The sequence below is a fragment of the Liolophura sinensis genome, chromosome 4 (assembly GCF_032854445.1).
Source record: "Liolophura sinensis isolate JHLJ2023 chromosome 4, CUHK_Ljap_v2, whole genome shotgun sequence".
Classification (NCBI taxonomy): domain Eukaryota; kingdom Metazoa; phylum Mollusca; class Polyplacophora; order Chitonida; family Chitonidae; genus Liolophura; species Liolophura sinensis.
In genome coordinates this window covers 18,676,739-18,700,888 of record NC_088298.1, presented here as the reverse complement: position 1 = coordinate 18,700,888, position 24,150 = coordinate 18,676,739, and the positions used below count along the sequence as shown (strand labels likewise).

General features: G+C 38.9%; 1 protein-coding gene and 1 pseudogene across 1 annotated transcript; both read right to left on the bottom strand.

Moving 5' to 3' along the window:
• Positions 1 to 2,317, bottom strand: part of LOC135464497 (deleted in malignant brain tumors 1 protein-like) — a 61,060-nt pseudogene extending 58,743 nt beyond the window's left edge.
• Positions 2,318 to 2,513: 196 nt separating this feature from the next.
• Positions 2,514 to 20,369, bottom strand: LOC135464496 (N-acetylneuraminate 9-O-acetyltransferase-like). Its single transcript, XM_064741921.1, has 13 exons — positions 20,349 to 20,369; positions 18,757 to 18,818; positions 16,203 to 16,293; positions 15,671 to 15,779; positions 15,069 to 15,158; positions 13,512 to 13,631; positions 12,307 to 12,457; positions 11,999 to 12,081; positions 11,074 to 11,172; positions 10,379 to 10,519; positions 8,958 to 9,035; positions 8,584 to 8,676; positions 2,514 to 2,657 (listed from the first exon to the last, which is right to left on the bottom strand). The coding sequence occupies exons 3-13, from the start codon at positions 16,226 to 16,228 to the stop codon at positions 2,514 to 2,516; spliced, it is 1,134 nt and encodes a 377-aa protein (XP_064597991.1). The 5' UTR covers positions 16,229 to 16,293; positions 18,757 to 18,818; positions 20,349 to 20,369.
• Between the last annotated feature and the right edge of the window lie 3,781 nt (positions 20,370 to 24,150).

The window sequence follows — 24,150 nt, the reverse complement described above, 5'->3', positions numbered from 1 at the left end:
GATTGTAGTGGTTTTAGAAAAGAAGGTTTGCTTTCTGAGGCTGGAAGATTAGTGTTTTGTGGTATGGATGGTGGTGGTTTTCGGTAAAAAGATTTGCTTTTTGAGGTTGGGAGGTTGATGTTTCTTGGTATGAATGGTGGTGTTTTTAGATAAGAAGATTTGCCTTTTGAGGTAGCAAGGTTGGTGTTTTGTGGAATGGATGGTAGTGATTTTAGGTAAAAAGATTTGCTTTTTGATGCTGGAAACCTGGGGTTTTGTTGTATGGGTAGTTGTCGTTTTAGAAAAGAAGATTTTCTTTTGAATGGGGTAGGCTGGTGTTTTGTGGCATTGATTTTAGAGGTTTTAGGCAAGAAGATTTGCTCGTTGAGGATGGGAGGTTGGTATTTTGTGGTATGGATAGTGGGGGTTTTAGGTGAGAAAATGTGCTTTTTAAGATTGGGGGCTTGGTGTTTGTGGTATGGATAGTGGTGGTTTTAGGTAAGAAGATTTGCTTTTGGAGGCAGGAAGGTTGATGTTTGTGTTATAAATGGTGGTGGTTTCAGATAAGAAGATTTGCTTTTTGAGGCTGGGAGGTTGGTGTTTTGTGGCATAGTTGGTGATGGTTTAAGGCAAAATATTTGCTTTTTGAGGCTGGGAGGTTGGTGTTTGTGGTATGAATGGTGGTGGTTTTAGATAAAATGGATTGCTTTTTGAGGCTGGGAGTTTAGTGTTTTTTGGTATGGATGTTGATGATTTTAGGGAAGAAGATTTGACTTTTAACCTTTCATGTTTAAAACTATGCGGTTGTTAAGTTGCTTCTTTAAGAAAGGAACAGTGTTTTGAAGTACGGTGAGTGATTTTTTGAAGTAGGCAGGTTTATTCGTTGTGAAAGAGTAGTGGTGCTTTAAGACAAGTAGGACGATCCTTTGAGTTGTTTTGAGTATGGTGTTTTGTGGTAAATGTAGCGGTGTTTAGAGGTACATGTAGGTAGGATGGGCTTTTTTTGAGGAACGAGGGAAGTGCATGCTTTGTGATACGTAATTTGATGCTTCTTAAGTAAGTAATTTTTTTGAAGTATGTAGCTGCTGCTTTAAGGTAGGAAGTGTGATGCTTTGTGGTAGGATGTGTAGTGTCTTGAGCTAGGTAGGATGTGTAGGGTCTTGAGCTAGGTAGGATGGTTTCTTGAGCTAGGTAGGATGATGTCTTCCGGTAGGTAGGATAATGTCTTCAGGTAAATGTCATGGTTCTCTGAGGCAAATTGATGATATTCGGAAGTAAGTAGGATGGAGTTTTGAGGTATGTAGAATGGTGTTTTGGGCATGTAGAATGAGGCTTTGAGGTACATGTAGGAAAGATGGTGTATTGAATGAGGTACATGTAAGATGTTTTAAGGTAGGTAGGTAGGTAGGGTGGTGTTTTAAAGCAGGTAGTATGCTGCTTCAACGTGGAAAGTGTGGTGTGTTGAGGTAGGTGGTTTGATATTTGTAGGTGTGGAAGTAGGCAGGGTGTTTGTCTGAGTAGGAAATGTGGTGTTTTGGGGCAGTTACTTGGTGTTTTGGATGTAGGGTATAAGTAAAGACGTACAGCGTAGAGAGTGTAAAACCAATTCAACGACTACAGTGTGATAGCTGGCAAATGGTCACACGTAATCGGTGAAATACAATCTCTTGATAAGCTACCCCAGTTAAGGTTTTATTCTATTCGTTTATGTAAATGCTTAAATAGCAGCAAATTACACGCACCCTGACACCATAGCTTAAGCACAATTAAATAAAAAAATGTAGTAACGTTAATTTCAATGTATTAGACGTCACTGGTCTAGAGTCACTCAGCATGCTGTGAAACGAGACTTGAGCATCTAAAGAACGTTCCGTGTGATTAAGAAGTCCGTGTGGAGTTTCTTAACGTGGAGGAAAACTTTTTTCTCGTAGGTCATTCATTTTACTGTGTACTTTATCAAAATTTACAGATACATCCGCTTTAATAATTTTGCTCTATAAATGTACTTTATTTTCTATCTTTAAATACATAATCTGCTCAAGGATGGGTTTTGAACACCGCTCGTATATTCCGCTGACCAACGTCTTTTAAGACGATGTTGACGTTAATAAAAACAAAATCCTTGATAAGACATTTATGAGAATCCTCTTTTCAGTGCAATGACTAATGGGTGGCAATTTTGTGTTCGTTATGTAACAACAATAATAATTGGAAATAAATTGAAAAGATATGTAAATAAGAAACGATGCTACCTACTCAGGTTAGAGACCAGCCAACAAGTGCAATGTCCGTGTGTCATTTTACAATGACCGTTACACATACGCCTTCCCACTGAATGCACTGTCGTGCCACGTAATCCGCTGAGAAAACAGACTCTGCGGGATTTTGTCGCCATTTTCCTGGAATCAGCCGCTGACATGCCTTCTTTTGTAGCAACGCTAGTTAACTCACTTGTGCCTTTAACAGTGCGCATAGCCTCTTTCAGTAAGTTGAATGATGTCTTTGTCGACTGTTGTGTTGAGAGTAACTATATGTTAACAGTGATATAACAGGATTCCAGACCTCTGACTAGCTGTGAACATCTGACACTGTTTCCCCTGCATTCCGTCTGCTGGGTTTAACTGATAAATTTCAAAACTTTCCGTTATCTCTCCGAAACCAGATAAGAGAAACGGAGTCTAGACGAAGAAGTCTGGTTGTGTGTAATTATATGCAGTAAACAAGATCAACCTTTGTCATGGAAGTATGTATTATAACTATTGCTAGCAGAGCCATCGTCTATACCTTCGTGACAACAATACACGTAAACATGGATTCTCACAACAAGCGCTGTTTTTTTTTAACATGTTATGCCATTCCGAATTGCTTCCCTTTGTAGAGGACCGGTGAGCCCCAGGCAGTTTTTTTTATATAGATATACCGCTCTCATCAACAATATATGTTTAATAAATGTTATTCTTCTTATTTCAATGTGCGGAAAGCCCTTTCAATTCACCGTGAATTAAATACATGTAATATACATGACATCAGTACTCCCGATGAGAACAAAAACTGCTGCAGGGATGCAACGGAGTAAAAATTTGAGAACGTTTTTGTGTTCTTCTTATGCCTGTTCTCTACATGAGAACATGTAAATGTATCGCTATTTTCTACATTATATATATGTGGGAATTGGGAATTCGATCACCGCCGAATGGCTAAGTTACCTGTTTTCCAATCACTAGGATACAAACCTAACCTAGGGCATTAAATTTGTACATTCATTAGCTTTAACATTTAGTGGGGTTTTGGTGACCTCAAGGTCAAGAAATATTACTGAAGCGCTGGACGACAGTTTAATTGATAGAAAAAAAAAACACATACGCAACCTGAGTGCTCGGAGTATAAACCACTCACGTTTGGTGCATTATCGCCGACCTCTCTTACGTGTGACATACGTCACACTGGTGGAAAGCAAATAGACTCCGACAAATTGCATGTTTCGCCACAGAAGATGATGCTGTGCATCACCTATAGCCACCCAGACCCTGAGAGCAATGGATTAATTACATGACCAAGAACCGGGTATTGACAACCTCACTAAAGTAAAACGTATATGGTAACCCTTCACTACACTGACTTGGTGCTTACTACATTTACCTCTCTCTGCCAGCGTCCTCTGATTGGAGATATCAAAACTCTCCACCAATGAGAATCCTGGATTCCCCAAAACACACAAAAGAAATAGTTCCACTGGACAAACGGAGGCGTTGGGGACAGTTGTATAAGTAAAATGTTTTTGTATACGGGGTAAAACACCAGTGAGATAAATAAATCATTGCGCAACGCTGGCACGCTAACCACCTCGGCTAAGTTTGGTCGTATAAGTTTGAGAATGCAGATTATATTTATTTATTTATTTGATTGATAGTTTACGCCGTACTCAAGAGTATATCACTTATACGACGAGAATGGTGAGAGACTCCTGGGTCATTACGCTGTGCTAGCGCGCTAAACAACTGAGCCACAGAGGCCCCAGAATGCAGATTATATATCCATGCATTGTCTTGGTTGTCTTTTGAGATATCCAGTCCTAACAATATAAACATGTGGTTCCACAATGACAGCGTTACAACACAACGGTGCCCTTTAATGACGGTCATGAAGTGTGCCTAGTCTAATATTACACTACGACAAATATATTCAAAAACTTAAAGTTAATTTTTAAAAATATTCCTTTATTTTAACAGATTTATATATTATTAATAAGTATGTGAAGAGAATTCTGATTATTAAACGTTTTAAAATACAATCTTTCACAAAACCTACTTTTTTTGACATATTTGCCTTCGCGGTGTCATATTTTCTCATAAAATATTTTTTTCACAGAATCGACGCTGACTGGCTGGGAGTGGAGACAGGGTTTTCTGGTCAAGCATGATTTATTTACTTTATTTATTTGATTGGTGTTTTACGACGTACTTAAGAATATTTCACTTATAAGACGGCGGCCATCATTATGGTGGACGGAAACCGGGGAGAGCCCGGGGGAAATCCACGACCATCAGCAGGTTGCTGATATACCTTTCCACGTACGTGTAAGCCAGCATGAGGTGGACTTGAACTCACAGCGACAGCACTGATCACAGGCTCATTAAGTTGCGCTAACCAACTGAGCCACGGAGGCCCCGGTCCAGCTTGCATAAATCTGCACACACCTTAAAGCCCTCACACGCTAGGGATATCCTGGTCTTGCCTATCTCTCACTTCAGCCAATCAGGTACCATTCTGTGTCCATTTAAAGGAATACAAAATCGAGGCTGATTGGCTGACACCGGTGATAAGGTTTCTTAGGTTAAATTTTGCAGCCTTGGTTACGCTTGAATGAATGTACCATACCTAAAATTCAGCTTAGGCAAGGTATAGTCTAGCCTTGCCTGTCTCTCACAACTGCGAATCAGAATCGATTATGTATCCCTTTAAACAAGTCTTATTCTTCACATTATTTCCATTCCACACAATCTAAGTGAAGATAATACCCTCCATCGATCATAATTTGACAAAACATTGGCATTCCAACGCATTTTTAACACACAAATACTCTCATAAATTCGAATATTGTGAAAATGTTGCCGTCCACATTTTAGAAATATTGGCGATCCTCATCAAATTTTTGGCCACCTTTGCTTCCAGAAAAGCAGATCTGTAGAAGTCGCATCTATAGCACAGCGGCTTTTCGAAAGTTCTAACAGGTTTGTGGAAGTCACATGTACGACACCATGGCTTTCCAAAAGTCACAAGCCTTGTGCAGAATATTTATTTATTTACTTATTTGATTGGTGTTTAACGCCGTACTCAAGAATATTTCACTTATACGACGGCGGCCAGCATTATGGTGGGTGGAAACAGGGCACAGCCCGGGGGAAACCCACAACCATCCACAGGTTGCTGGCAGACCTTCCCACTTACGGCCGGAGAGGAAGCCAGCATGAGCTGGACTTGAACTCACAGCAACCGCATTGGTGAGAGGCTCGTGGGTCATTACGCTGAGCTAGCGCGCTAACCAACTGAGCCACGGAGGCCCCTTGTGCAGAATATAATCAAGACGTAAAGCAGAGAGAGAGAGAGGGGGGGGGTGGGTGGGGAGGGGGGGGGAACCAGAACATGGACGACAGTGTGATAGCTGGCAAAAGGTCTCAGCCTCTTGTCAGTTTACCTCAGTTAGGATTTTATTTTAACTGTTCATGTAAATGCATAAACAGTAACAAATCATACGCCCCCTAGCATCATGACTTAAATAGAATTAGGTAATAAAATGTAGTCATGTTAACTGCAATTTATTAGACGTCACTGGCCTAGAATTACTCAAAAGGCCATTTTGTCATCAGATTTAACATAAAGTCACATTAAACGAATGCAAAGGGACCAGGTCTCGGGGATTCTTTGTTCAGCAGCAGAACCCTGGTTTATGCAACAATACAATTTAACTAAGACGTACAGTATAGAGAAACAATCAGAGCAGCGACGACAATATGTTAGATGGCAAATGGTCACACCTAACCTGTGAAATACGTCCTCTGGTTAATTTACCTAAGTTCAGGTTTTATTCTGTTTATGTAAACGCATAAAAAAAGAGCAAATTACACGCTCCTAGCACAATGGCTTAAGCACAATTAGGTAAAAAAGTGTAGTGATGGTAAATGCAATGCCAAATCGCATATTTAACACCACAGCTTTCCAAAAGTCACAATAGGTCTGCAGAAGTCACATCTACGATACCATGACTGTCCATAAGGCTTATTAGGTTTGCAGACGTAACATCTACACACAGCACGACTTTTTAAAAGTCACAATAGGTCTGCAGAAGTCACATCTACGGACACCGCGGCTCTCCAAAAGTCACAATAGGTCTACAGAAGTGGCATCTACGACACCACCGCTTTCCAAAAGTCCCAATAGGTCTGCAGAAGTCACATCTACGACACCTCGGCTTTCCAAAAGTCACAATAGGTCTACAGAAGTGGCATCTACGACACCACCGCTTTCAAAAAGTCACTATAGGTCTGCAGAAAGGCATTTATGACACCATTATTGTCCACGAAGCACAGTGGATCTGAAGAAGTGACATCTACGACACTACGGCTGTCACAGGTCACGTATCACTTTGGCCAAGGTATTGGTGATCTTATTCAGTTCAACACACACAGAGACGTGCAGACACGTAGTCAGTATGAAATTCAGGATAGGGTATCCAGGGACCAATACCAAAATGCTGTGCCCGTCGTCGGCCATCCATATGTGGTATTGGGATATGTATAACTGAAGACGGAAAAGAACAGAGGTTGCATTAGCGACGAGGTAACACATGTATGCAATTTATTTATTCTGGGTATATCTTCAACACTTAGACGCAGTGAGACCTGATTTGAAGCAGATGTGACAAAAATGACTATTGTCACATGACGGCTGGGCTGACATAGTAATCTCCCTTGGCATGAAACGAATCTTTATAATTCTTCAAATACCTGTTTCAGTATAAACCCCTGTCTCATGGTTTGTTTTGACACGGTTTTTGTGTGTCGATCATCTTTTCTTTTGTCTCGCCATTACAGTAGTCTGTATTCTGTAAAACCTTGCAGCGAAATAACAACTCTCCTTTGGATTGCCATTTAACATTTAACGTTATCAATTGAATTATTTGACTAGTATTTCACGCCTTCTTCGCGAATGTTTAATTTGTATGACGTCAGAATGGAGGAAATTAGAACAGGAAACCGGGAAAATCATTACACCACAGAAGGCACTTGACAAAGTTTGTAGTTAAAACCTCAGTTATCAGGTTTGCAATCATCCTGAACAAACATTCTTCTAGACGATTTGTATTCAAATAGTATACCGTGCAAGTCGATAATTGAAATATGTGTCACAGTTGCACTTCGGTTGCAGCTGTTCATGTATTCCAACGTGGCGGTGTAACGATGAATATGCACCCCTGGAATTAGACAACTAAACGGAGTCTAAAGATTCTGGACGCTCTGTTCATATTTACTTGTAAGAGCCCTTGGATCAATGAGCAAGTATTTGTCAGCTAGGTTGTCCCAGCTCAGAAATCGCACCCGTCTTAGCAACCCCACAGTTATCTTGAACTTTACATTTCAACTAAAACTAAAAGTACAATTTATGCACGACCTTTCATAAGCTGCTTGGTGAGGTTTATTAAAAGAACAAGTTCCGAGGACTCCTGACTTAACTCCGCGGAGCTCGGCATACACGAGAGCTTAAATTTATTTATTTGTTTATTCCAGTGGTGTTTTACGCCGTACTCAAGAATATTTCACTTATACGACGGTGGCCAGCATTAAAATGAGACGAAACCGGGCTGAGCGCCGGTGAAGCCTACGACCATCCGCATGTTTCTGACAGAACTTCCCACGAGAGCTTAAAGGATGCATGAAAGTGTACTTAAAACAAAGAGTATGGCTTTAAAGATAATGAAGAAACATATGCAAGAGAAAAACTTAATGTTTGATGCATATTTCAGATCTTTTATAGCCCCTCTATATTATGCATATTTCCGTCCGTCATCGGAAATGTTCGGAAATGACTTCATCGATGAACATAGTGGAAACACAGCACCAGCTTAGCACCTCTAATTCAGACTCAGCCCACAAAAAAGTTGTGTTGACAGCTATCAATGTTGTCACTGCGACAGCAGGCTATTTACTTTGAGAACTGACCACTGAGATTTTAGGATATGATTTTTTTTAAACAACATTTTTACGCCCCAAAGTGTAGCAAAGTGTATCGTGTATCTTTTAAGACCCAGCTAAATCGAATTTAACTGTTGCGTTAGGATTCTAAGAGCTCGTGTATGGGAAACATCGATGCGGCTAGACTGGAGAACAATTGTACTAGTCGTTAAGTAGGTAATCTATGTGTCGAAACAGACATTCGTATATTCATAGTCGCAAGGTCAATTCCCAAAACAACGTAACAAACGTTCCCAACAACAACAAACCACAAAAAAACTAAGAATGTATACATCTTAGTACATCTGGAATCGTACAAAAGAGAAGCAGTCAACAGTTTTGAATAATGCAGGAAAGACGCTAGGTATGAACTTACCTCTAAAGACATCTTCCCAAACCAGGCGAAGACCGGGCTGTATCGCGACCGCAAGTAAGTGAACTGGTTCCGTAACACGACAAATGAGATTACCTAAAGTTGTAAAACAAAGAAAAAAAATACAAGAGTTTATGAGTTTTCCCGATAGCATTTGATTTGGGGGGGGGGGGGGCTATTCCATGATTAATGGCTTAGGTATAATTTTCAAAGTAACTTGACTTGTTAAAGTAACTGTTCAAACAGAAACACCCCCACAAAGTATTGTTTATTTCAGAGCTCTAGTGGATTTTTTTTCTACTTTTCAGCCAAATTAGGCCAAAAGGTAAAACATGATATAGTTTAATCATGCTTAGCGGCATTCATGTAAAACTCACCGGGATCAGACTGACAAAAGGATAAACATCAAGGCAGTCCAACTGCCCTACACATTTGAGGGAAGACAACCCATACACCTGAAAATAGGAAGAGGGTCAGAGTGTCAGCAGGTTTTTACATCTGCTATTTCAAATATATGTCCCTGCAACACAGTTTTAAGTTATGGACAACACAATATATCGACAACAGCATTTCTGTTGGAATAAAAGAAGGTATAAGTCATAAATAACATAGCAGTTTGCAGCAATAACATAATCTATTCTTCTATCACTGAATCAATGCGTCAAAACAGATGTCCGTATATCAGTCGTTCATAATTCGCAAGGTCAATTCCCAAAACAACGTATAAGGCAAACCACTAAAGAACTAAGAATGTATATAAAGTACGAAAATAAGAGGGAATCATGAAAAGAGAAGCAGTCCACAGTTTTCAGTGATGCATGAAAGACGCAAGGTATGTGCTATGCAACTGAGTGAAATCAGTATTCAAACCGAGTACCATGCCAGAATATCAGGTGTCGATAACAAAATATGTGTCTCAGTTGCGCTTTGATTGCAACTGTTCACATATCCAACGTGGCGATCTAATTTAACACGACGGAAACATACTGATCTGACTCATTTATCGGATAAATTTTTAATTTTCCAAAAATTGCCATATGCATATGGATTAAACGATTTAGTGTTAATCAGCTTTGCGTTTCTGACATAATGAGGGCAGACTGTTAAAAAAATGCCCACTTTTGAAGCAAATTTATTTACTTGCTTGGCTCTTTCGTCTGTACATAAACAAATGTTTACTCGTTGTTTAGTAAGAAATTACTGTTTTGGTCTGTTATTTAGCGAACTAGTCCGTTTACCAACTTCATAAACTACGCCATAGTTGCTCTCCAATTTTGAGTTAGATAACCATTTTTGGCAGGTCTTGCACATAATAAAGAATCATACTCTTCCCCATTGCGTCATTTATCCGATTTACTATTCTTTTATCAAGTCACCTTATTAGAAAGTTAGGGCCTTCGTGGCTCAGTTGGTTAGCGCGCTAGCGCAGCGTAATGACCCAGGATCACCAATGCGGTCGCTGTGAGTTGAAGTCCAGCTCATGCTGGCTTCCTCACCGGCCGTACGTCTGGCAGCGGAGGTCTGCCAGCAACCTGCGTATGGTCGTAGGTTTCCGCCCATAATAATGCTGGCCGCCGTCGTATAAGTGAAATATTCTTGAGTACGGCGTAAAACACCAATCAAATAAATACATATTAGAAACTGTTGATTTGCTTGTTGTTTTGCGTCGTTCTCAAGAATATTTCCCTTATACGAAGGCGGCCAACATTATGGTGGGAGAAAACCGGAGAAAGGTCCAAGGAATATTGCAAAGTAGTTTTCTGTTGTATCAAGGGTTTTCTGGAGTACTGATACTCACCGTTAAGCATATAACGCATACTAAAAACACGCCGATTGACAATTTCCTTCCGTGTTTGTTCTCCGTCTTAAGATAATCCATTGACGACCTCTGTTTTATGTAATGGTAAGTACAAGCAATGGCCAGTCCTCCTATGACAGTCTGAAATGCAGAGAAGACTCCGTTATCCTGTGACAAGAGCCATGCAAAGGCAAAATTAGTCTGCACACAATGGTTTCCTTTGTTTTTCTCAAGGCATTGGTAAGACTGCAACGTCTCTATGTTGTATATTTGACTTGCGTCTTGTTAACTTTTCACTTTATTTGTCTATAATGTCCTACCGACCTGCGAAGAACTACTCTGACGAACATTCCGACACTTAAACTGTGCAATCGGCCACACGAGCGTCTAAGACAGCTCCTGGTTAACAAGGCAAATAGTTAGACAGGTTTATCTAATGCAGAATTTGAACCCGCGACTCATGCGTCCTATTAACTAAAAGACTACTGCCTCTAATCAGTGGGCTGCGATCCACTCTCCTGCAAACGATCAAGTTCTTACTCAAAAATACATGAAAAATGGCTAGCATAAAGTTACTAATGATTGTGTCATTCTGCTTTGACATACATAAAACACAGACAACAAAATTATGAAAAAAAGGAGTAGTTTTGAATAACGGGACGCGTTACGTCACTTAGCAATATTCCGGTACTCACATATCTGTCCAGCTGTAAACGCCAAATCCATTCTGGGACAGACCCATTCGGTTGTGTGAGAGAAATGGGCAGAATGGCGAATCCAGCCTTCCATAATATCTGAAATAATCGATGAGAGCTGATGTAAGCGAAACACGTTGATGGTCGATGTATCGGTATTATTACTTGCTATTACTTGTATAAAAATCTTGTGCTTGCCAGTAATCAAATTTATTAAATAATGGATTTAATAGACCAATGAGTTTGTTGTATTTTATAGAACAAAGTCGTTAGTTTGTTAAATCCATGGATGTTTACGCCTTATCGGTGAATATTTCATTTATATGATGTGGGTTGGGCTTATTGATGGAGGAAAGTGTAGGAAATCATAATATTTGTAAAAGACAACTGGTCTGCAATGAACGAAAGACAACTGGTCACACACGACTACCGTTGACAAGTTATCGTCATCAAGGCTCCACAAGCAGTGAGTGCGGAAAATTTTTCAAAAAAATCCCATGCAAAAATAAAGTATTTTTTTGATTGGTGTTTTATGCCGCACTCAAAAGTATTTCACTTATACGACGGTGGCAAGCATTATTTTAACCATGGACCAATCGAAGGCTGTTGACAGGTCTTCACATGTACGACCTGGAGTGGGAGCCAGCATAAGCCGGACTTGAGCTCACGGCGACAGGTTCCTGTCATTACGCCGTGCTGACAGGCTAACCACTAGGTCACGGGAGACCCATACATAAATACAGCTTGTCTAGATCCAATATAATCTTGGTTACACAAATAACATTACATTCTTTACAAACTATCGATTACTCGGCAAAAATATCCGTTTAATGTCAGACATTGGCAGTCTTTCATTATCAGTGTTTGGGAATTAAAGGAAGGTCGTCTTCCTTGAAATTTAGCCTTATGTAGTTGTCAGACTTACCCCGAATCCACAGGCCACAGTTATCACAACAAACCAGAGTACAAGTTTTATATACACAGCTGTGTAACTTCGATTTCCACCAACTGAAACCACAAAGGAGAAAGCGTCAGAAGATTTCTCGTCAAACACAATTTAGTCAGCTGTTACAGTGAGCCACAAACTTATTTATATATCCCATGATAATAGTAACATATCCTCAGAAATTTAAACGAATATTTTTTCATATATTGGAATGCATTTTTGAATACGAAACAACGTCAAGAGACTTGTGGTTAACGGTTTGATGCACCGTACTTTCGGAAACTTACGTTGAAGCTGTATCATTCGAGCACAGGTTGCCATGGTTACACAAATTATCAGGAACCAGCCTGTAGCCAGGAGGACAAAAAAATGGGTGGTGTAACTTTTCCACGTTACCAAACACAAAGTGATCGTGAGCAGGTTCAAACGAAAAATGATCTGAAACAAAAACCAAAATGTTTTAAGGATCGCTATACATTCAGCAAAATGTTTACACATTTGTTCCGAAGGAGATTTAGAAATGCGCGATGAGGACTGAAACATTTATTTATTTGTTTTATTTGTGTTTCATGTTGTACTCAGGGGCATTTTTCTTATAGGCCAACATTATGGCGAGAGCAAACTGGTTAGAGCCCGTTGGAATTCCACGGCCATCTGTAGATTTCTTCCCACTTAAGATCGGAGAAGCAGGACTAGTGGACAGTTCCACAGCAAAAAAAAATTGGAGAAACAGAAAGGTCACTAAAAGCGTAATGTATACAGTGATAAATACCATTGACAGTCCGTTGTTTAACACTGTAAATAAAGGGTTGATCACATATTTCATCACTCGGTATGGCCATGACGTAAAGGATATCAGCAATTAACTCTCATCGAAATAAAGAGCAGTTAACTCCTTTCGGTTCATTGTAACTTAAGCTTGTAACTGAAGGAACCCATTTCCGAATATTGAGAACCGTCGAAAAACACAAGGCTGCAGTAAAACTGTTTTATAAAGGCAACCAGTACAACGACGTGTATAGTGTAAGCAGCTGATGTGTTTAAATGAGCAGATATGTGACAGGTCATCTTTCTGCTTGCCTGACAGATCGTGTCATTCCGATAAAAGAAGTGAAAAAGTTAACTACTTTAAAACTAATTTACACATTTCCAAGGGTGATAAATCCGCTTAAATACCGCTTAAAGACAAAACATGCAAACTGGTGATCCACTTGTTTACATACCTCCTAGAAACTCCAAGGCGACATTTTTCGCAAATTTCCGTTGTCACCAGTATTTACGACAAAAGGCAACTTGATTTACGGACAAAAATACAAAAACACGTACTAGTTGTTTTGGATGCGGTCCTCGAAGGACAGGAAAGTGTTTAATGTTAAATGCAGCAAAAGACTAAAGTTAAAACAAAAATGACGCATTCTGCTCCAGGGAAATCTTGGGATGGCAAAGGAGCAGTGTTCTTAACATACGTCTTGCCGTCTCACATATAGCTTACCTGGAACAATCTCCCAATACTGATGCTCTGTGTGCTCCAGAAGTAAGAGAAATGTCCGAAGGCGAAGAGAAAGAGATATGACGAGACAAATGCACGCACTGCAAAGGTTAGTGGAAGAGCCTGAAACAATCATTTCATTCATAATTTGATTAATTGTCAAACTGGAATTTAATATCGAACTCAATACCTTTCCACTTTTGCAGATATGACGGAGATTACATTTTTGTCATGTACGTTCTAGCCTGCACTCTAATTTGGTCGAGCGTTCTCGAGGCTTCAAGTGTTTACGAATTTAGTTGCATTGTGAATAGAGGGCTCTTTCTGGAAATATGCATTTGTGTTGTACACATGTTTCCGATCAAACCATCCAGAGTTTTCTTTTACGTTAAGCCATAAATATGAGCGACGGACTTGTGAAGCTAGCAGTCTACCATTCAAGTCCACTTGAGAGCAGTTATTTACCTAAGTCCACTTGAGAACAGTCATGTTTACTGTCATTCACTGTGAAGGATTTCACTGGGTTTGGAGATATGGGCTTTCACAAAATTCTACATTCGTCATTTGTTCTCCATTTTCTCTACAGACCACTTTGTGAGCTTGTGTTTTGTCGCTGGCTATTTTTAAGACGTTAATTTTGAGCTTGTATCGCACGCTGTCTCTTTGTGCAATTACCTATATTTCATCTCAGTTTGCCCTGAAAGGGGCTTTGTGTATATTTCCGACAGTTCCGCATCTCGGACGCTACTGTCAACTTGTCCGCCCTAAGAATTTACACATTTACAGGCAGTTAGGAAATTAACAACTTGTCAGATTGTCATGCGTAGATTGAGTAATTCATCTTAACTGTGGATTCTATATTTACGCGGACTGACTTGACCTTGAAAACCAGAATGTTCCATCTGGATTTGTACGCTGTCAGATATTATATATATTTGTAATTATTTGTATTGTTTTATATATTATTGTCATTTGTATTATTTGTCAATTTTATTAAAATACATGTATTGAACTTATTTAAGTGTCTTCGTGTTTCTTTGTTTGATCTTGTGTAAGGCCTATCGCTAATCTGAGAGTTGAACAAGCAAGTTGTTTCTCATCTTTACTCTCCGATAGTGGTACCCTTACTAAGTCTCAACTTAGGCTTGACTGCAAGCGATTTCTTGAATTTTAATCGAGGTAAATCGGGCACCTTTGACCTCGTTGAATATAACGTGGTTGTTGTGACGTTGGTGTGACTGAGGCTTCAGGGGTATATTCGTATTTTACCTTTGTAACCGAGATCACAAGAGGTCTTACTGCGCTTGTTCACTTTATTTGTGATTTACTTCTCTCCTGTTTTTTGGATGTGTGATATATGGTCAAATGATTTGGTGCTTGCTTTATTTCAACTCAAGAACATGGGTTAACAAATAAACGTCTGAGTTTCCTCTCGATCTATAAACTTTTCCTCTAAAAATTGAACCTCTCCGCGGAGCATTGGTACTGCGTCTATGCCAGCAAGGAGATAAACAGTCGTCTTTCACATTTCTCCATATGCTCCCTAACTTTGTTACTTACTTGGTCTGCTCCAGTAAAATTACACCACAGTAAAAACAACTGCATCCATCCCTTCCATTCTGTTGTTTGTTCACGATTTAGCCAGCTATTCTGTAAAGAAAATAATGATTTACTTTATTTATTGATCATTTTGTTTTGTTATTATTTCTTGATATTTCGTAAAGTTGTTTCTTTGGGCTACAGATCGGGTCTATGTGTAAGTGAAGTCGGAGTCCACAGGTTAAACCAACTTGTACGGAACACATGCTTTCTCTATGGTCAGACAAGGTTTCAATAGACAGGAAATAACATGGACTCCAAATCAAAGGTTGCTGATTAGTAAGGGCACTCTTGTTTCTTTGGCCTGTACAACGGACGACGCCGTATAATTGAAAAGATATTGAACACGGCTTTAAGAACTATCAAATCAGGATGTAAATTCCAGCCGGAGTCCAGTCATGCTTTTCTAATTGGTGTTCATTTTGTTAATCGTGATATACTTACTGTAACGTCCTTTGCGTACTTAATTTCATAACACATAAACACATGAAAAAATGAAAAGCTTCTTTGTCAGAAAATTCGCTAAGATACGAGAAATCCCCCTCGCGCGGTATTATACTTACATCACTGGCTTGCCGGGAAAACATAATTCCAATGATAAGCAGAAGGACCAATGGAGCAATAAAGTGTAACAAGGAGAATGTTTTCCATGTCTTCTGCACTGTCGGGCTCCTAAAACGAGAGCAAATATTTATGCATTTATTTATTTTACTCTTGTGTAGAAGTGTCAAATTATGAAGCTGAAATGAAATGTTTCTTTGTCATATCATACACTAATTATCACCTATTGTATCACAAATACATGTAAACTATATAAGTATTTATATGAAAACGATTTACTTTCAGAAGTGTCTATCAAACGAACGATCTTTATGGTAGGAGTTAGTAACCAGCGTTCGCACGTGTACGTGGGAAGGTCTGGCAGCAGCCTGCAGATGCACTGTCCGGTTTCCTCCGACCATAATGCTGGTGGTTGTCGTATAAGTGAAATATTCTTGAGCACGGCGAAAAACACCGAACAATAAATAAATCAGTATAAACAAATGCACTGTGATACGGCTTAATATTTCAACTTTCGTAGCTGATTTCCTTTACCTCATGCACAAGTAAAAGTAAGCCATGATGATGCACAATTTCACAACGGACACAAAAAAGCTTTGTATATTTTGGATTTCTTCCTCTTTACCTACAAACAAAACGAAAACTTGCATTTAACACGACTATTAGGCACTTGAACAGTAAGACAGCTTGCTCGATTCCAGCTCTCACTTTTTCGACTGTATCTGTAAGTCAACAAACAAATGTGCAAATGTAAAGAAAGGCATAGCTTTGTCACACTCTCCATTTACATGCAGCATAAACGTCTGGAGACCTTTTGTACAAGGCCTTGTGTGACGCTGAGCAATACTCTTTTCTTTTACAAAGAGTGCACTGACGCATCATGGAATATTACTTGGTCCGCGGACTGAGACGTTTGCCTCAAGAATGTTCGAGTTTGGATTATGAAATCCGTTGCCCGTATTTATCGAGCAACTCAAGACTTAAATCATAAATTGCATGTTCTTAAAATGCTAAATTCAGATTGGAAAATAACTCAAATTGTAGCTAAAATATTGTTATGCAGGTAAGAACGCGTGCACAAATTTTAAACTTTCTAGAACAAAGCATTTTATTTGTAATTGTGTTTGAATTTTTTTACTTATGTCTTAAGACGTTTGATCAATACGGGCTCAGCGCATTGTTTATGATCTCCGCTGGTAAATCTCAGTATAGATTCCTGTGTTCTATGCTTCATTGCACACAACCATTTCATTAGCCAGTATTCAAGAGTAGCAATTTGAGGCCCTAGCTCTTTTGGAGAGACCGTAAATATACAAGACTACAGCATCAAGAGTTAAACCAGGTGAGCGACGACAGTGTAATTTTTGGCCAGTGGTCACACATGGAGCAGAGCCTCTTGTCAGTTCACCTCAGTTAGGATTTCTTAACTTCTCACGTAAATGCATAAATGGTAACAATCTACATGCTCTTGACACCATTGCTTAAGCAGAATTAGGTACAAAATATGCTGTGATGTTGACTGCAATGTATTAGAGATTGCTATTACTGGTCTAGAGTTACCCAAAGTGTCATGTTCTCATCATATTTAATGAACAATAAAACAAAAACAAAGCAAAGGGACAGGCTTTTGACCAATGAGATTGTGTGTTCGCGTCAGTAACGAATTGTAACACGTAACGTCACTGGTTTCTGTGGCGCATCAAATAGATGATATCAAAGTGAGTTGTGTATGTCTGATTTTGCTAATCCCTATGTTGCTAACTGTTATGTATGACTATTTAACGTTTTCATGTACTGTTAGTCTGCGGACCTTTGTGTTATATGTTATAAGCATAACAGGCCCTGTTATATATGTACAGCGCGGACCTGGCCGAAAGCACCTTGTTCAATGCTCTGTTTATTTAACTGGATGTTCATTGGCTGTTAATTCTGTGTCTAAGAATAGTTGAATCCACCTGGACCCGTATATAAGCCGTGTTTTCTGTGCAGAGTGGAGGTATTTTTGCTGCATCCACTGGGAGCCAGGAGAGTGTGCGACGCTCTCGTATCGAGTCCATTATATTTATATGAGCTGGTGATGCCAGTTTCATTTGGGAGGACAGATTTTTATGCCGGCACCGTTTGTGTACCACAGTAGTACTGATGTCTGGTTTATGTGAATTTCTGCGGAAATCACGTTTATTGGTGTCCGGATCTTTATTATGATTATACAGTGTGGACTGTGTAATTTGTTTAACACGCTGACCTCACCTGACCGACAAGGTCGTCAAGGACTCTAAACTGAAGTTTTTAGTTTTGCAAAGGACGTTCGTTCTGCCACAAGGTGACATTACTCTACGTCTCTGAACGGCTCGTTTGTGAGCTTCTGCGGGAGCTGTGACTGATCTGAAGTGGATTATACCTCCATGCCTGTATTTACCCTGTGTTGTGCTCTGCGGGTGTGACGTCATTCAAAGGCTTGACTGTTCCAGTTCTGTGTAACCTGTGTACTGTGTTCGTGTTCGCTAACCTGGCGAAGTACCTGTCTAGGACAATTTGTGACTTGTGTGGATTGTGTGTTTATCCCATGGTCTTTACGTTGGATTTCCTGGAATACATTCCTTGGGATGCAAAGGTGAACTGGAAACTTGTAAAGACCGGTAATACTGATGTGTATGTTGTTGTTGTTGTTGAACTGTCTGTAAAACTGTACGTCTCATTTTATATATAAAGCATTGTTTACATTGTAATATTGAGTCACTGAGTCTGTTTTCTGTTGCCGTTTTCAACACCGTAACATAACAACTTCGTTGCTAAAGCCTTCAGCACTAAGCATTATACAACTTTGAAATTTGAGCTTATAATTACTGAACTGAACGCCAGCTACGTAACTGCATCTTACAATGAATTAATCTCGCTTTCACCACATCACACCAACATATGAAAATAAAGGGACTTCTTACATGTACCAAAAAAAAAAAACTGCATGTATATAATATATAGTAACTGCATTACTGCATATATTTGTATTATTTACATCACAAGCTATGAACTAATCAAAGCGCGGAAGAACACAAGTGACGTGACGTTATTTACCAGTGCCACTTACCAGAGTCAGTTTGTGATGATTTGTGGACACGATAGGACCATATCAAGACGCAGAAAAATGTCCTGTGGAGAAGGAAAATACAAATATATCTGCAAAATAAGTCGTTCTGTAATGTAATATGCATCTATTACAGGGACAGAATAAGTGACAGATTTGGGATTTGTTGTAATATTGATAAATGGAGGTAATTTGTGACATGTATTCTGACTTGCTAAAATCAGGCTCCTTTCCTGTCGTATGTGGAGAGGCCTGCCATGAATCTGCGGTAGGTCACGGACTTCCCCTGACATAATGTTGACCAACGTTGTATAAGTGAAATGTTCTTGAGAACGGCGAAAATCACCAATCAAATAAGAAAATAATGTAAGGCTTAAGATTTGGAATGTAGTAAAAGAACGAACAGTACATAAGTACAACAAAATCAGTTATAAATCGGAAAGTGCATCAAAGTGAAAAACAATAAATTCCATAAATGTCATCGATTTCAATCCGAAAGGGCCTGGTATGATAAATCGGGGAATCGGGCCCCACTGCAAAAAGCTGTTAACCTCATCACGCCAACAGGACAGTTCTTCTTTCAGTTGTATTTTACTCTTCTTTCCCTGTTATATGGCAAACATGCCACTTATTAAGCTGATTAAAATCGAAAAAAGGGTAGTCTGTTTTAGTCACACTGAAATATCATTTTTTGAATTGGGCAGTGTAGAGTGGGGAAAGTCACAGTACCACTAACGTCACGTTCTGAAAAATCTTAAGCACCCAGTTTTGCACCTATCAATTAAATAAATATGTAACGAATGTAACTTTCAGCCTTATACTTCCGCCACGCATAACGTGTTAATGTTAATGATGGTCAGAGGACCGTTTGTGCTCTTAACCAGGACACACGTATTATTTTGCCATGTAGTTGCTACACATTACGTAGTAACATAGCTCACCATTGTGAGATTTTGTTGCTGATCAGTTAGCCGTTCTAACTTATGTTAACACTTATTTCGTTAGTTCACTGTGCTACGAATGATGCCTAAGATACAATGGCAGAAATACGGATTTTAAACTTGCCAAATTTGACAAAAAAACTGATCACATTATAAAGTTCATGTTTCATATATGAAGAGAAATGTTAACCAAAACGAAACTTTGATAGCACGTAGAAATATAAATATGAAAGTTCAGTAGAAATACTTTTCTGTAAACCGAAAACACAGTGCCTGGTTTGAACGAAAAATTGGCATTTTTGACTTAGAGTGCATTACTGGTGAGTTATTACTAAGTAACCATCTTTTTATGGCCCTATCACTTTTATGGCTGCTTCGATAAAGTTTTATACTTCTAATTTTGAAATTTACAAAATTGTACTGGGATTTTGAAATTTTGGAATTGATTTCACTTTATTACCACGGCTATGGTAATAAGTAATGGAGCCGATTCCCACCCTACTGTACCAGGTCCTTTAGATTAGTGGTAGATAGGTGAGTGAAGAATTGGGGTGAGGCAGTGAATTTCGAATGATTGTCCCTATGAGTCTAAAGTTGGCTACAGATGTATGCAGAACACAGCTCAAAGGAATAACGATATTGATCTCAACTTACAAGAATCCGATTATTACAAAGGTTGTTCGGAAAGCCACGCCCGGAGAACTTTCGGGAGGCTCAAGAGTGGTGGGTCGATCAGCAAAACACAGCCCTGCCTTGGAATCCAGAAACCGGTTGCAATGCCAGTTGAAAATTATCTGTGATTTCTGTGGATTAAAGATACGTACATTAGGCATATATAGGCTTACGTTAATGTCGAAACATATCGTACCTGACGGAAATTATATGTACTTTCTTTGTGTATGTATAGAAATATTTGCACATTAAATTAAACCCATCTGTATATATTTCAATATTCCGTTTCTGATGATTTTTATCAAACATGTCAAAGGCGTATTAAAAGTTAAGCCAGACCCAAAGTTTAATATCAGTCCGATCCGAAAACGCCAGATCGCTTTTTAGTGCGCATGACACATACGGGTCTTTGAGAGGGGAGAGAAACGTCTCCAAAGTAGAACACTTCATGGAAGCTAGAAGCACAAACTGAAATATTCGACGCATGTAATTTGAATCTCTGTGAAGTTTAAAGCTTACAGTGGAGTCAGGCATAGTTTCAACTCAAAAGCTTTAAAAAATACAATTGCAACATTGAACTGAATCTCGGGGAACCCGGTAAAGTTTGCAAAATGCTAGTATAGTTGTGATGTCGTATACTAGATCAATGAGGCATGTCACTGTCGTCGGTGTCTCTTCTCTCTGCGCCGTACGTGTTAATTATATGTCACTCTTGCCTGCTTAACTTTCAGAAATATATATCTCTGCTGTTCTATCCAATTACTTGGAACTCTGTCTTTTCGAATGTTCTGCCCATAATATGTCAACGTTGTTAAGTATAAAGGTATCTTTCTGTAATTTTACAGTAATTTTGACCTACTTAATTGTGAATAATACAGACTGTTAGCCAGCTAAACTTTGCTAACCACCATTTTTGATGTCAGGATAAACGCGAATAAACGGTTATCTTTAGTACATCTAGGCGGATCATCGCCATCGGTGTGATCACACATTGCTGTTTGCATAAACCTATGGCTCGGAACGGATATACGGCACATGGCTATGCGCTTACACTGTACACAAATCTAAAAGGTGCCACGCTGAGTTTTCTTCCAAGCCATGGGCGTCATCACACAGTGCTCTGTGTTACACAGTATCGATACCGTGTCATTACTTTTACCAGCTCTGCATATGTGTATTTTACGCTTCTGTTACTCTGTATGTATCCCTGTTATCAGACCTGTAAGTGGGCTCCTGGCCTGTTGGCTCTGAATATTAATAAACCATAAACCATAAACCATTTGACTACATTGCCTAAGTACTCAGCTGAAAACTGCGCTGGGGTTTTGTTCAAGACTGAGTCACGTGAACGATGACGGAACGGATGACCTAACGCCATAATGGAAATAGTCATAGTTGCGCAATGATGCCATAGATGCTCTGAGTCAATCATCAGCACACTCTTTGGTCACGTGACTTAAGTACTAAAGGTGAAATCAAAGTAAATTTAATCCAGGTGAGATAGATATTAAAGAAGATTTCAGTAAATGACATGAAAAATATGGCTTTTACGTAAGAAATTCTTTCCGGAAAAGTAATCAGAGTGTGTCTACCTTCAAATACGATAATTTCAGTGTCATGTAGTACTTTGAATTTTAGGAACAGGAAAAAAGCTGCATTTCACCCATTTCCTTGCCAGGAACCCGAGTGCTCGAAACTGTAAATTGCAGCCGTATCGTGGTAAGAACAGGTTTAAGCCATGTTGTCGAAGGAATAACGGAAATAACCGAACCAAAAAATCGTGAAGATTTTAAAATCATGTAAAACATCTCAAGGGGCATTCGAAACAGAATTCATATTTTGAAGCACATAATCCAGGAAATTCGAGAGAGATATGTTAGAAATACGTTTTATAATACAGTCCAATTGGCTTTGAATTTTTAATTTTTAGTCAGTTTAAATATGGAGTCGACTGTGGAGAACATTTGCCGAACATCTGCAAAGTATACATAAAAAACAATAATGTCCTTCATCACATGTGCAACGCACGAGCGCAGCGCACGGGGGCAATGCCCCCATCCGAAATAAATGTGAATGTGATTGTCGTGTATTAGCATTTACTCACAAGCAACAGTGGCTGACGAACAAGGTGTATTCCATCATGTTCACCATAGCCTGGCTTGCCAATCATCTCAATTATTTTCCGCGAGGACCTCCAAATGACAATTCCTTTCCCTGCCCTGGTGACAAAAAAAGAGGAAAACATATAATGAAAATAAAACAATGAAACAAAATTGCAACTTGTAGATCAGAACCAAATATAACAAGGGGTGTGTGAAATCTTTAATGGCTCGATGGTATTTTTGTACGAAAATTGAAAAAGTTGCTTAGGAAATAAAACATATCACCTGATTATACATGAACCTGCCACCCACCGGAACAGAACCATAAAAAGTGTCAGAACAGCTCAAAAAAAGGATAGGAAGTGTGACCATTTGTGAGTAGAAACTGACATCTGCATACCAGTCGTCAACCCAAATGGACGTTCCATATCAGTACTAATCACAAGACAGATTCTCAAAACCACGTTTAACATAAACGATCATAGAACTAAAAAGCGTGTAAAGTATGAAATTAGGACGGTATTATGCAAAGAGAAACACTCAGCAGTTTTCAGTGATGCTGGAAATACCCAAGGAATGAGTGAAATTAGTATTCAAATTGTGTACCACAAGACATACGGAAAAGATATATCCCACTATATATACCCGGGAGGTAGAATATACCAAGAAATATATTAATAATTTCAAAGCATAGCACAATTGGTGGTAATCTAAAGTATGTCTATTTTGTATTTGGTGCGCAGTCAGTTAAATACAAGCATATGTATCAGGCGTATAGAGTAAACCCAGACCAGGAGAATATAATGTCCAACCGCATTTCACGATTCAGTTCGCCGGTTGATGAAGTTTAAATAGCCCTCAAGATAACCTCAGACAGAAAACGCAACAAACTACATTTAAGTGAAAACATTTAACCAATACATTTTAAATGAAGGAGTCTAATTGGACACCGATGCTGACACCCATGCTGACACCGACGCTACTGCTTTCCAACACCATGCATGCGTATAAATCACATTATTTTGCTATATTTAAACACCTCAATACAGAAATATAAAAATTAGAAAAACACATCAAAAATCAATTTTTTATCAATATATATAATAAATAAACAAAAAATAACTGCACTGAAATAAACCCATAAAGGTAAAGTACATATTTATGAAAGATTTTAAAATTAAAGAAAACTACATAACGTGGAAAGGCGGTTGTATGTATACACATTTTAGTTTTAGAAAGTGTATAATATTTGCAAAAATTCCTTTACGTTTTTTGTTCTATGACGGCGTGGTATGTGTCAACCTGCTTTGTTACCAAGCTTGGCCACTTTGTCATGTATTCGTCCCAGATGGGATCTGAAAGAAAGAAAATAATAATAAAAACTTAACTAAAATGGGAATGGAACTAATTGTATTTGTATTTAGATTTGTATTTCATTGCACAAACTTGTGTAAGCATGCCTGGTACAGCGATAATATGTCGGTTTTGATAATAGATGTCGGTCTATGGAACGTTCATTGTGTACCAACAGCCGTCACTTCCTCGTATAGGTTGTACATCACTAAGAATCTTCTAAGGTGAATTGGTATAAAATTTTATGCGTTTAAATACACAGTGGACTTGATGTAAAAGTAAAGAAAGAGTAGGCTTGAAGGTATTTCAGAAGGGTTATCACCCGAAAA

What these genes read in the sequence shown, in the direction of transcription:
- LOC135464496 (XM_064741921.1), bottom strand. Translation starts at nt 16,228, where the DNA reads ATGGCTTACTTTTACTTGTGCATGAG. An exon ending in GTATTGGGAGATTGTTCCAG is followed by an intron (nt 12,458 to 13,511) that starts GTAAGCTATATG and finishes TTTTTGTTTCAG; the next exon opens with ATCATTTTTCGTTTGAACCT. An exon ending in CTGTGGCCTGTGGATTCGGG is followed by an intron (nt 11,173 to 11,998) that starts GTAAGTCTGACA and finishes CGATTATTTCAG; the next exon opens with ATATTATGGAAGGCTGGATT.